We start from the raw sequence: 12,830 nt of genomic DNA on the forward strand, positions 1-12,830 counted from the left end.
GGAGGTACTACCATACTCAAACTTAGTTCTCATATCTGTTTATTAACTCTTGTATTTGTATACTAATTTGCTGTCATTCACAGGTCTTAACAACTGCTTTAATCCAATCTCAGCTATACTAATCACCCAGATAGTTATGCATCTTCCCTTGGAACTAACTTCCCTGGCAACTAATTTCCCACCTTCTAAAGAAATGTCCTTGCACATAAAAGATTATAACTTCAATAATATTTTGTTGGTCTAACATACTTTTAGTACAGCTTGTCTTGGGCTATATGAAACATTCCAACATCATGACTGAAGGGGAGAATGCAACAGATGAACCAATCTATCTATAGGATTCAGCCAGCGACAAAACAGTCATTTTAAAGATTGTAACAGATTACGAAAGTGTTCCTGCAATTTTGGAAATGGCTGCTAGGTCTTTAGGGTACTCTCTATGAATGGACTGATTCATCCACTCCATTCTCCATGCAGTTATGGGCAAACACATGGTTTCAGATTCATCTCACAGAGCCAATTTGCACCGTATAAACCAGACCCCAATTCTTCAAGGGTATCCTAGTAAAGGAAAACAAAAAGATTCAAAACCCACACTATACAACTGCAAGAAGTATATATATATGTTTTGGTATGATCAATACAGGCAGCTCTTGGCATGAGGTGTTAGAAAGTTACATCAAGCCACAGCTGACTTATGGCGTCCCTGTACGGTTTCAAGACAAGAGAAGTTCAGAAGTGGTTTGCCATTTTCTGGCTCTGCACAGCAACCCTTAACTTTCTTGTAGGTCTCCCATCCAAAGAATAACCAGGACTGACTCTGCTTAGCTTCCAAGATGTGATAATATAGGGCTAGCCTAGGCTATCCAGGTCAGGACAGCTCTTGAATAATGTCCATCTAACACAACACTGCTGCATGCAAAAAAACCCCCCTCTTTATATATTAAATATCAAAAGTTAATATTTGTGTTAGATTTTTAAATGAAAAAACTAAGCTTTCTTTCAGACCGAAATTTACTATTAGAGGAAGCAGCTACAATTAGGAAAACAAATTGAATAAACTTTTGCTTCCATAGTATGTCTGTATGACATTTCTTTTTTACTACTGACAAGTTACTACCACTAGTTTATAGCTATTGGTAAGGAACAAATTGGTCCTGCTGCTACTGAGAAGTAATTGACTGTAAACAATCTTAATTACCTTAAGAAGTCACTCACTGCCATCAGAGGGCAGTATTTGCTATTATAAACATGTAAGAGAGTCAGGAAATGTTGAAAATTGAAATTATTCCAGGACATTAAAACACAACCATACTTCATCTACACTTTAGGACAATACTGATTTCCTTCAGATATGGATATAAGCTGTGTTAAATGGACAGAAGAAAAATGAACAAATGAAGTGACTTTCTACATATAATCAGGTGTATGAAATGCAAATGTATAAATAATTATTCCAGAAGGTTTATTGGAACCTCTGCTTCCATTTGCTCTATAGCATCAGGAACTTTAGACAAAAAGTAATACTTCTCTATCAATGAGTGTATAATTTGGAGGACTAAATGTACATTTATGTATAACCTTTGCAAATATACAGATTCAACTTTTTTAATAAGTTGGAAAAACCTCATCATATTTTACTTACAATCCAGAGTTCAACTTGCAATGCCTCAAAACAAACACATGTTAACTGTTCAAATGAAATATTCAAAATATGTACACGGTTGTTGTTTGGGAAATTCTTACACTGGGCCTCTGTATACTTATAGTTAAATCACTATGTTCACATTGACTGAATGGTTATAGTTAAAAATCCTAGGACATACAGCTGCCTTGAATTATCTGACAATAAAAGACCTATATTCCCATTCCAAAATATTGTATGGTTGTAAAAATTATGAATATATATTCTATCTCACAGTCTGTAAGAGGTATAGGTAACTGTTTTTAACACAGAACTATCAGCTCCCTCTCTCTCTCTCTCTCTCCAAGTTTCTGAGACTTGTATACTTCATAGATCCAAACTCTTTACCATTTAAATTTTAGTCTATTAGTTTACAATGCTAGTAGGTGGTAAACCTGAATGAAGCCAACAGGAATTTTCCCTAAGTACAACTGCATAGGATCAAGTTGTCAATGATACCACAAGGAAATATACATTTCTTCTGTGACCTTGCACTAAGACATTTATTATAACTGCACTTGTTTTCAGGGCTGGTTCTAAATTAGCCATGGAAATGCTTGACTAAAAAATTAAATGTGGAGGATGAGGGTGTTGTGGAAAAGATGCATTATGTACACATGGATTTAGAGTACATATAAAACATTTAAAACTTAGACATGATGCAAGTCCTTCAGTTACAAGATACCTGAACAGATCTCTCACCTTAATCTCTTCAATAAGATTAAACAAAAAACAGGATTCATGAGGAGTACATATCATGACAGCAAGCACAGAAAACCTTGCTGGGAATTTGCCAGTCTGATGGCCCATTAGCCTGACCCAGCAAAAGAGAAATTCATCAGTATCTCAATGTCTAACATCATTTATTCCAGCATAGCTTCTTCATAGCCATCTGATTTATGAAAGCTTATGCTGGAATACAACTGGTTTATTTTTAAGGTGTTAGCAGACTTGTTTTCCTATACTTTCTTTTACAAATGATCCTTCTATAATTGAGCATCAAGGTTCCTCAATTTTTGTTTTAAAAATATATAACTATGAATGGCTCTGGGACACTAATATATCAGCAAGCCCCATTGCAGCATTTCAATCACACCAGCGATTACTTTTAAGAGTGACTTCTTGTGCCACCTCTCAGGAGGAACCATTTACCATGCTTTTTCATCCATTCAGTGTTTACCTTTCCACTCTGCAAATCGAGTTTTGTTGTTGTTATTGTCATTAGTTCAAATGAGATTGGAAGGTTTGTTTGGAGCTGGGATAGGATAAAAAAAGGGGGGAGGGAGTCTGAAAAGCCCAACCGATCTAGATTTGACTGGGTACTCACTCTGTCACACAGCTCTTCAAACGTGAAGTCTGCAACGGTTCCACATGCTTTATTCACTCTCAGCCCTCTGCCTTGTACTTTTAAAATCCTTGGTCTAGTTACTATGGGAACATGAACAAAGACTCAATCTTGTCTGGATAATTACTATAAAACTCATCTCTTACAGATAGGAAATGCATAGCTTGATGAATAATAGCACATGATTCAACACATAAATTAGACAAAATGCTGATACAATGACTGCCACTTGAGTGTGGCATCAACCCATATACAGCAGTGGAACTTATTAATTGGTCAGTGGAGATTGGGCATTGTGTTCTAAATGTATTCTCTTTCAAGAGAAATTAACTTACGTACAATCATTTTGTTTTTGAGCCAGCTCATCAAACAACTTATCCATGACAGCCTCCACATCAGCTTCACTTGTGCTACAGTGAAAAGAATAATAGAATATGAAATTAATAACACTTGAAGCCAACATCAAACAGCTGCCTGAGCTTGCTTAGCTTTTTGCCCATGAAAGAGAGAGAGAGGAGAGAGAGAGAGAGAGAGAGAGAGAGAGAGAGAGAGAGAGAGAGAGAGAGAGAACGAACAGGATGCTATGTTGTAAATACAAACATTAGATTTAGAATACACTTAAAAGCAGAGAACATTAACTCTCAGGTAGAGGATTCTGTTTTATTTGCATACACTGAAAGACTTCTGTGTTTCAAGCTGTTTCCAGTAATGAGGCAACTTGAGCAAGGCAAGGCCATCAACACTATGCCTGAACACAATGAAAAAGACAAGCTGCTGTCAATATCTTGCAGGCAAAATAAGAGCAAAGAGGCAAAGGCTGCCACACATCTGAAGAAAAGCCTTTTGGAATCAGGGAGAAAATAGTCCAATTTAATTTTTATCCACCAATGGCTTTAAGTAGGCATGAGTGAAATTGAATCTACCAGCCAGACACTTTGCAGGATTAAGGAGGCAATTCTATTCACTGCTTCTTAGAAAATAGTCCCAGTGAATTCAGTGCACAGGACCACGTTGCATACCATCAGCTTGGAAATACCTAAAAACCCTTCTCCACACAATTCTGTGCAGTCCCCAAAGAACATGTCAAGTCATCATATAACCAGCTTCCTTGAAAGGCCATACAATATATATGTAATCAATATTTCAACTCTAACTTATAGAAACTGCTCTTCTAGCATCAATGATTCTTTCCCACAATTTATATTAAAAAGGAAAGTTTCTCAAAACTTTGAGTTGAACTATAGCAGATACTGTTAATCACCAAGTCTGATTTCAGGTTTTATACTGGCATGCCAATTTACTGGAAATACAATATTTATCAAAAGGTGTGGGGGACACTTGCTGATCTGCCAGCTAGCCTAGTTATTGCATCCAAGGGAACCTGTCAGCTACTGAGGTCTCTGTCCCCCTTCCCTGAATACTAAGCCTTGCTCCCAGCACTCTGGCTTTTCAGGAGTTTTTAAATAATCTGTAAATCTTTTTTTTTTTTTACTTTCAATCAGATTTATACTTATTCTGAACCCACTTCCTTAATCCTTTCTGAATTTTGGTACCTGCTAAATTTTCTTATTGTGTTAGAGAACCCTTCTGCACAACTACCACAGGAAAGAGATTATCCTTCCATCTCATCTCAGGCTGTATATGTTCTTTTACTTGCCTTGTCTGCGTCCAAAAGAGTCCCAGTCCAGAGTTCTGACTGACCCACAAATCTGTGCTGTGGTCCCCCCCTCCCCCATGCTAATTCCATAACTGGTAGCAACAGAAAAAATGAAAGAATCATTCCCTTGCCTAAGGACAAGTCCTTCCCTTAGATCACCATACTTGAACCTAAACAGGCTTGGATCTGGGTACTTAAAGGCCTGCCAATTCCTATAAGAGTAGTCCTTTAACACAGATTATTAGAGACACCAATCTGTAAAGCATCCACATTCTGAAATTCTGTGCATGGGTACTTGGTCTATTGTGATGCCCATCTGTGGATTTCTTTTCCTCACAAAATTTCAGACCTCTGATTTTTTTTTCTTTCTCTCTCTCAGTAGAGACCTTTATAACAAATGAAACTTTGAGGTGGTTCACTGATTTTAATTCAGACAAAAGTATATAGAACCACTTAGCTACATCAAGAACATTAACTGCCTACTGCTCCCTCTTATCTTGCTCCCTAGGAGAAGAACGCTCTGAAGCAATGAGGCATTCTTCTGCATTGATATACACTATTGTCTTTAAGGTTGAAAATAATGCAAGTCATCCCTGCAATATAACATAACCCTTCTTCAATAACTCTAAGGCATGAGAAACTGATAAAAGGTGCTCAAAATATATATTCGCTACATTTAACACAAATAATGCACCCTCATTTAATACAGGCTTGATGACAAATATTAATTTTATTCTATACACTGACCCTTCCTCTTCAGGAGATGAAATTCTGAACCCCACATAAAAGTTTGAATCATATACTAGTTTGGATCTAGAACCTGCTACATGAAATGACTTTACCATCTCCAACAGGGAAAAGGAGAGCAAATGAATTTTCCATTGAAGCACCATCCACAGAGTTTTTACTCTGTTCTCTAGAATTTCTGAGAAAAGGGCTAAACCTTGGGATCCCACACTATGGTAGGCTATCCTATGGAAGATCTTAACCAGATATTACCACATGAAAATTGTGGTAAGCGACAGCAGCTGGAGCAGCAGAGCTATGGGGGAGGGGGTTATACCATACTGCCATCTTGATGTTGTTTTAATACTGTCATATTGTTTTAATTGTGGTTGGAGATGTTTAATTGCTCATATACTTGAATTGTCATTTTACTGTTTTAATTGTGAGCCGCCTCGAGTTGGCAGTTGCCAGCAGAGGCGGGGTATAAATGTAAAAATAAAATAAATAAATAAAATCCTGAATTTTTGGCTCAAACCCTCTGATCTAGCAACTATGCTTATAAAACTCAGAAATTACGTAAGTTTCAGTTGAGGGTTCTATGTAATTCTGGAAGGTGAACAAAACAATTCAGACAGTCCAAAGAGTAAACAGCAATTATAGTCTTGGACAGAGGCTGTTCATTTGTACACTTTGCTTGACAGAAGTCCCATAATTATTTAACATCTTCAAAAGTAATAAAAATATGAAAACAATGCCACAATAAAGCTATGAGCAGATTGGTTCTTGTATTGGCTTGATTAAAACCACTTTCTCTTCTTAAATGTTGAAACAACTTTGCATCACATAGACTTGTATTCACAAATTGCTCTGAGGGTAAACTATCATTAGGGAAACAGAAATCAGAGCTATACAGATAAATTGTACTTATAGCAGTATTATAGTATCATTTAATTTTTTATCATTTCCAAATACAGACTAAATACCGAAGTGAATCAACATCCTAGATACAAGCAGATCATCTGTCAAAATAAGACAAGTTTTTGAATCTACAAATGGGAATACCCAACAGTAAATGAGTCCTTGTCAGAGGATTTGTATAAATAATTACTTTACTACAATAAAGGATGCTCTTTTATTTACTAGGGAATTGCACACTCTTTCACAAGAGGATATTCATTACTTTATAGCCATCTGTCACTTCAGTTCTGCAAACACCACACCTCCCGCGAAAATCTAATTATTTTGATTCAATCACACATTTTAAGTGATGCTGCTAAAGATACTGAAAATGCTGTTTGATGGCATCAGAGCTGTGGCAACATGGAAAGCAGTTGGCTGACTATCCTAAAGGGCAACAGTCTTCTAATTCCATGAAGGCTCCTCCCCCCCCCGAATTTATTTGCCCTGGGTAGGAATCTGGCTAATAGAAGCAAGGGAAAAATTACCCCCAAATTTCAAAAACTTACAGGTAGTAAAGCTTCCCTGCAGCTGGAAGCCCTTGTTTTCTGTAGTCTATTCCAGAATCCAGTTGGATGACATTACAATATTTCTGCATACAGAAACAAAAAGACACTGTTGTTACTTCTCTTAAGGAGGTATTGTGGAATTTTGCAGTTAATCACAAAAGGTTTTCCTGTCAATAACATCTTTTACCAGTCCACCTGTTCATACTGTTCCCATGAGTCACAGAGGAATTGAATAGTGAGTCTGCCAAGCTACACACTAGGATAGATTATTTTTCTGGACAATGGTCCAGAAGCATTTTTCTGGACTTGATCGGTCCACAGTTCTGCCAAAAATAATGGTGCATCGAGAAAGTACTAATGTACATATAAGGTAAACTGCCCTGTCCTTACTTCTAGGAGCTCAAGGTAGTTATACAGGTTATCTCCCCCCCCTTCCCTGTTATCCCCATACCATTTCCATATAATATGTTAGTTGGCAATATAATGACTCGTCCAAAGTCACCCAATGATCTTCAGTATCCAAGACTCATTTATTCCACTCTAAACATTCTGGTACTTGTAGGATGCTTGCTCTCAGCTCTGCTTATATCAGCCATTAAGGAAATTGTGACAGAGAACTTAATAAATATCTATTGAAGATGTACAAAAAAAGATGCAAGTCTAGAGAGACCCCAGCGCTTTGGGTTCTTTAAGTACAAAATGAACCAGGTCAAACACTTCAGTCCTATGCATGTCTATTTATAAGTAAGTTCTACTGGAGTCAGTGGGGCTTACTCTCAAATAAATATGCACAGAATTAAGCCAAAGCACAAGTCCAAATTCTAGAATCAACAATAGAGATGTAATTAATTTTGTAAACTAGATGATAATTTATTTATTTACACTGGGGTGAATGGGTTCAAAAGTAAATTGCATTAAAACAATTACATCTCTGCATTTTACCAGGATAATTATGGTGGTAGTTATAATTATAATAGAATGGTTGGTACAAATGGCCATTAGATTGCAATCCTAACTTAGTAAAGCTGCATAAATTCTTGTGCAGATCCTGACATAAGATTTCATGCAACCCTTTGTGCAAAGACCAGGAACTGCATGTGCAAAATCCAATGCAACATCTTGCAGTGGCATTGCCTCTGCAGCAGGCTTGCCCTGGTATTGCAAACTCTGTTGTATGGTTATCTGTATGGTTTCTGTTCTGTTTTATGTGAACTGCCCTGAGCCTTCGGGGAGGGCGGTATAGAAATATAATAAATAAATAAATAAACACCAGCCTGGGAAATTACAGTGCCACCAATGCAAGAACACTGCAGGGTTTCTTACTGCAAAATAGTTTCTTATTGAAATATAGGATAGAACACATGGAAAACTGAAAATGATCTAAGAGGCCAGGGGAATCAGGAGCTTTGTGAGGAAACTTGGGATCTATGCCAAGCAGAAGTCCTGATCTACCCCTACTCCATGGGATCTAGACTCAAGCTTACTGTGGTTAAGGCCGGGAGCCTGGATGTTCCAATGCACATGGAAAGGAGCCCCCCCCCACAAGCAACAAGCCCCGAGGACAGGACAGGACAGGACAGCAATGCTGCTGTGGCAGACCAAGGAGGGAGCAGCCGGAACTGCAGAGGAACAGCTGCCCCCACCCCCCATCCCTGGGCAGCCTGAGATCCTCCCACAGGCCACCACCAGGAACCTGGGCTGATAGCCTGCTGCCAGCCTCACTGAATGCCCCCTGGTTGGGGAAAAGAACATTGGGGGGGCAGGTGGTCTTGGCTGCCAGAGGCCAGGTAAAGAACAGGGGCTGCAAGGAAAGGTGCGGCATCCCTGGATGATGGCTTGGGAAGCAGGAAGGGCGGAGACTATAGAGTGAGATGCTAGGAGAGAGGGTCAGGGTTGAAATAACCTCACCTGAAGTAGATTGGAGGGGTGGGATGGAAGGGAACCAGGAGGATCAAGGAAGAATAAGAGCAAATGGGGAGTGATGGGAGTCAGCAGAGACAAGGAGAGAACATAGAGATGGAGTGAAGTATGGACCAAGACGGAGGAGGAGGAAGGATGAGGAGGGCCTGAGGGCCTGAATAATCAGAAGGATCCATATAGAGGGGAGAGCAGCTCTGAGGAGTCATCAGACAGCTCTTGTTACAGTGTAAAGGAGCACACTGTGACCATTGTCCTTTTGTCTTCTGTAATCTTCCTGACAACTGCAATGAAGGGAAATGACACCAAGGGGTGCAACCACAGCCACTCTTTTCTTCTCCTTCCTTCTGCACCGCCGCAGAGCCTCCTAACCTTAAGGGGATGCCATCCAGGCTTCACAGCAAGATAATACATACAGTAAACAGATTAGTCAGTCTTGTCTCCAGTCCCATTGCTCTTATTTAAAGCACCTTCTTGAACCATTGTATAATAATATACTTCCTATTACTTTTATAAAAATGCCCCCTTGAACAACTCAGTTATACATATTTTGTGAAATGACAGAAGTGTCAAGGCCTTCCTGTCCTGGAGGCCACAAAAGAGAACGTACACATATGGATAGCTGTTGATCTCATCCAGTTGCAGGCTGGTACCTTCAGAAGGTTTTGTTCATTTTAAGTGAAGCTGTTATGGTGGAGCATAGGAAGAGGGACTGTCTGGTATATATTGGGGCCCAGGGCCATGAAGGGCTTCGTATGTGATAGCTAGGTACTTGAATTGAGTCTGGTAACTGATAGGGAGCCAATGAAATGACTATAGAATGGATTAATATGCTTATTTCACCTAGCTCCCAATAGCAGTCAAGATGTGGGCATTTTGTACCAAACAGTTTTCAAGTTGACCTCAAAGGCTGAACTATATAGAGCAGGGGTAGTCAACCTGTGGTCCTCCAGATGTCCATGGACTATAATTCCCATGAGCCCCTGCCAGCATTTGCTGGCAATTTTTTGCACGTGCATTAACTTGAAGAAGAACAAATACTCCAGAAGATAGAGACAGAGTTCAACGAGATCTGAACACAATGGGAAAATGGGAAAATGAGAACAAGATGCAATGTAATAAAGATAAGTTCTGCATCTGGGTCAGAAAAATAAAAAGCATGCCTACTGGATGGGGGATACGCTTCTAGGTAACACTGTGTGTGAACGAGAACTTGGGGTACTTGTGGATTGTAAGCAAAACATGAGCAGGCAGTGTGATGCAGCAGTAAAAAAGGCAAATGCCATTTTGGGCTGTATCAACAGGGGTATCACATCAAAATCACAAGGTGTCATAGTCCCATTGTATACAGCAGTGGTTCGCAACCTTTTCCAGGCTGCAGACTGGCGGCGGCAGGGAGGGCAATCGCCCGACCGTGCATGCCATGCATGTGCGGGAGTGCCACACATGCGTGTTTGCGGCTGCGCATGGCGCAAACATACATGTGCGGCCCGCACGCGGCCCTGTCGAGGCAGGGAGCAGCGGCCCAGTGCCAGGGCCTTCGTGGCCTGGCACTGGGCCACGGCCAGATGGTTGAGGACCACCGGGACACAGCACTGGTCAGACCATACCTGGAGTACTGTGTACAGTTCTGGAGGCCTCACTTCAAGAAGGACGTAGATAAAATTGAAAGGGTACAGAGGAGAGTGACAAGGATGATCTGGGGCCAAGGGACCAAGCCCTATGAAGATAGGTTGAGGGACTTGGGAATGTTCAGCCTGGAGAAAAGGAGGTTGAGAGGGGACATGATAGCCCTCTTTAAGTATTTGAAAGGTTCTCATTTGGAGGAGGGCAAGATGCTGTTTCCATTGGCTGCAGAGGAGAGGACACGTAGTAATGGGTTTAAACTACAAGTACAATGATATAGGTTAGATATCAGGAAAAGGTTTTTCACAGTCAGAGTAGTTCAGCAGTGGACTAGGCTGCCTAAGGAGGTGATAAGCTCCCCCTCACTGGCAGTCTTCAAGCAAAGGTTGGATACACACTTTCTTGGATGCTTTACGATACTTTGGGCTGATCCTGCGTTGAGCAGGGGGTTGGACTAGATGATGAAGAAGAAGAGTTGGTTCTTATATGCCGCTTTTCTCTACCCGAAGGAGGCTCAAAGCAGCTTACAGTCGCCTTCCTATTCCTCTCCCCACAACAGACACCCTGTGAGGTGGGTGAGGCTGAGAGAGCCCTGATATCACTGCTCGGTCAGAACAGTTTTATCAGTGCCGTGGCGAGCCCCAGGTCACCCAGCTGGTTGCATGTGGGGGAGTGTGGAATCAAACCCAGCAATGCCAGGTTAGAAGTCTGCACTCCTAACCACTACAGCAAACTGGCTCTCAACTTGCTTCTCCAAGACTAGGGGAAGGCCTTATATTTTCCAAAAATGATGATGTCATGTGAAAAATAGTAAAAACAAGCTGGGACTTATGAAGAATCAGTGGGAAGGGACAATTTGGAAATCCTTGAGAGGGTTGATCTCTCCTCCACCACCACCAACACCATCACTATTATCCCCATTACCTGGCAAAGAACTCCTCTCCACATTTTTCTTTGGAGCGTAGACATTACGCTCCATCTTGATTAGGCCAGGTTTTTTTTAAAAAAGGGGGACAATTCCTTTCGTTATGGTTAATTTACAAAGCTATGTTTTCCTGAATGTTAAAAGCCTACGTGGGGGAGGGGAAGACAGGTTTACTATACGATAAGATGGGGACTCCTCACATATTTTTCAAACTCCACTCCCCCTCCAATGAACCACAAAGGCTGGAATCATGCCTATTATTTAATGAAAATTAATTTTCTCATAATTGCGGCCAAGTTATTTTTAATTAGCTTTCTATACCACACTTTTCTTCCTAGTCAGGACCCAAAGGAGCTTGCAAAATTTTCCCCTCTTCCATTTTATCCTCACAACAACTCTGCAATGTGGGTTAGGATGACAGAAAATCACTGGCCCAAAGTCAAGCAGCAAACTGCCATGACGGACTGGGAATTTGAACCTGGGTCTCTCAAATCCTAGCCATGACACTTGCAATGGTGTATTTAGGGTATGGCAACCGGTACACATACTCTGGATGCCATACTTGATGGGGGCACATTAGGCTTCATCAAGGCCCTGTGGGTGGTGGTAGCAAGGTACTCTGGCCAGCCCATGTCCAGTGACATCCCAGCGGGCAGAGGATGGCTTGGTAGCACATGTGCTGGCCACAGACAGCCTAGTCTCCTGACACTGCAAACTCAAGACTGGGCAGGGCAGCATCTCGCAGTGGTGCAACACATAATGGCTGACCGGTACAAGTCCCTGAGGGTTCCCTCTGCCACGGGCATTTGTGTGGGCTGTCCCCCAATGGCTGCCAGTTCCTGGCCCCTCCTTCCTGACAGTGGGAATGAGCCATGGACTAAGGTGGCCAACCCCTATACTGCTGCCCTCAGTGGGGGTGTCAGGATGTCGGGGCAGTCACGGTTCCTAGTGGACAATTGTTTGTGGAGGCCCTGCCCCTGGCCCCTGTGGTACCAAGCCCTGCCCACCCCCTTGTGCTGGTCACAACACAGAACTGGTACGCCACTGGACACTCAAACCATTATGCCACACTGTCTCTGGATTCTGTTAACAGGTCCTATGGTCCATGAGAAACTCACAATCATGGAGATAATCTGGTTTTATCATGGTCAGGGTTTCTTAGATAACATACTGTGTGTCACTCACTCTGATAATTGTACCTCAAAAAGGACACTCTAGAGCTGAAAGAAATACAGAAGATGGCAACCAAGATGATTAAGGGATTGGGGCACTTTTCCTACAAAGAATTATCAAAGTGACTAGGACTTTTCAGTTTAGGAAAGAGACATGTAAAATGGGACATTATTAAAGTTTATCAAATTATTGTTTTTATTTATTATATATTTATATACTGCCCTTCCCTGAGGCTCAGGGCGGTTTACATAAAACTTAGTGGAACAGGGAACAATACAGATAACTCAGTAGTTATAAATGGTAGTACAGTA

At 41.0% G+C, this 12,830-nt stretch overlaps 1 protein-coding gene across 1 annotated transcript in view; it reads right to left on the minus strand.

Moving 5' to 3' along the window:
• AFG1L (AFG1 like ATPase) overlaps positions 1 to 12,830 on the minus strand; it is an 84,944-nt gene that overhangs the window by 21,842 nt on the left and 50,272 nt on the right. Inside the window, exons 8-10 of the mRNA XM_077302647.1 lie at positions 6,879 to 6,961; positions 3,369 to 3,439; positions 3,012 to 3,112 (exon numbers count right to left, since the gene is read on the minus strand). Coding sequence (XP_077158762.1) covers positions 3,012 to 3,112; positions 3,369 to 3,439; positions 6,879 to 6,961 — 255 coding nt within the window. The remainder of the gene's footprint in view (positions 1 to 3,011; positions 3,113 to 3,368; positions 3,440 to 6,878; positions 6,962 to 12,830) is intronic.

The sequence above is a fragment of the Paroedura picta genome, chromosome 1 (assembly GCF_049243985.1).
Source record: "Paroedura picta isolate Pp20150507F chromosome 1, Ppicta_v3.0, whole genome shotgun sequence".
Classification (NCBI taxonomy): Eukaryota; Metazoa; Chordata; class Lepidosauria; order Squamata; family Gekkonidae; genus Paroedura; species Paroedura picta.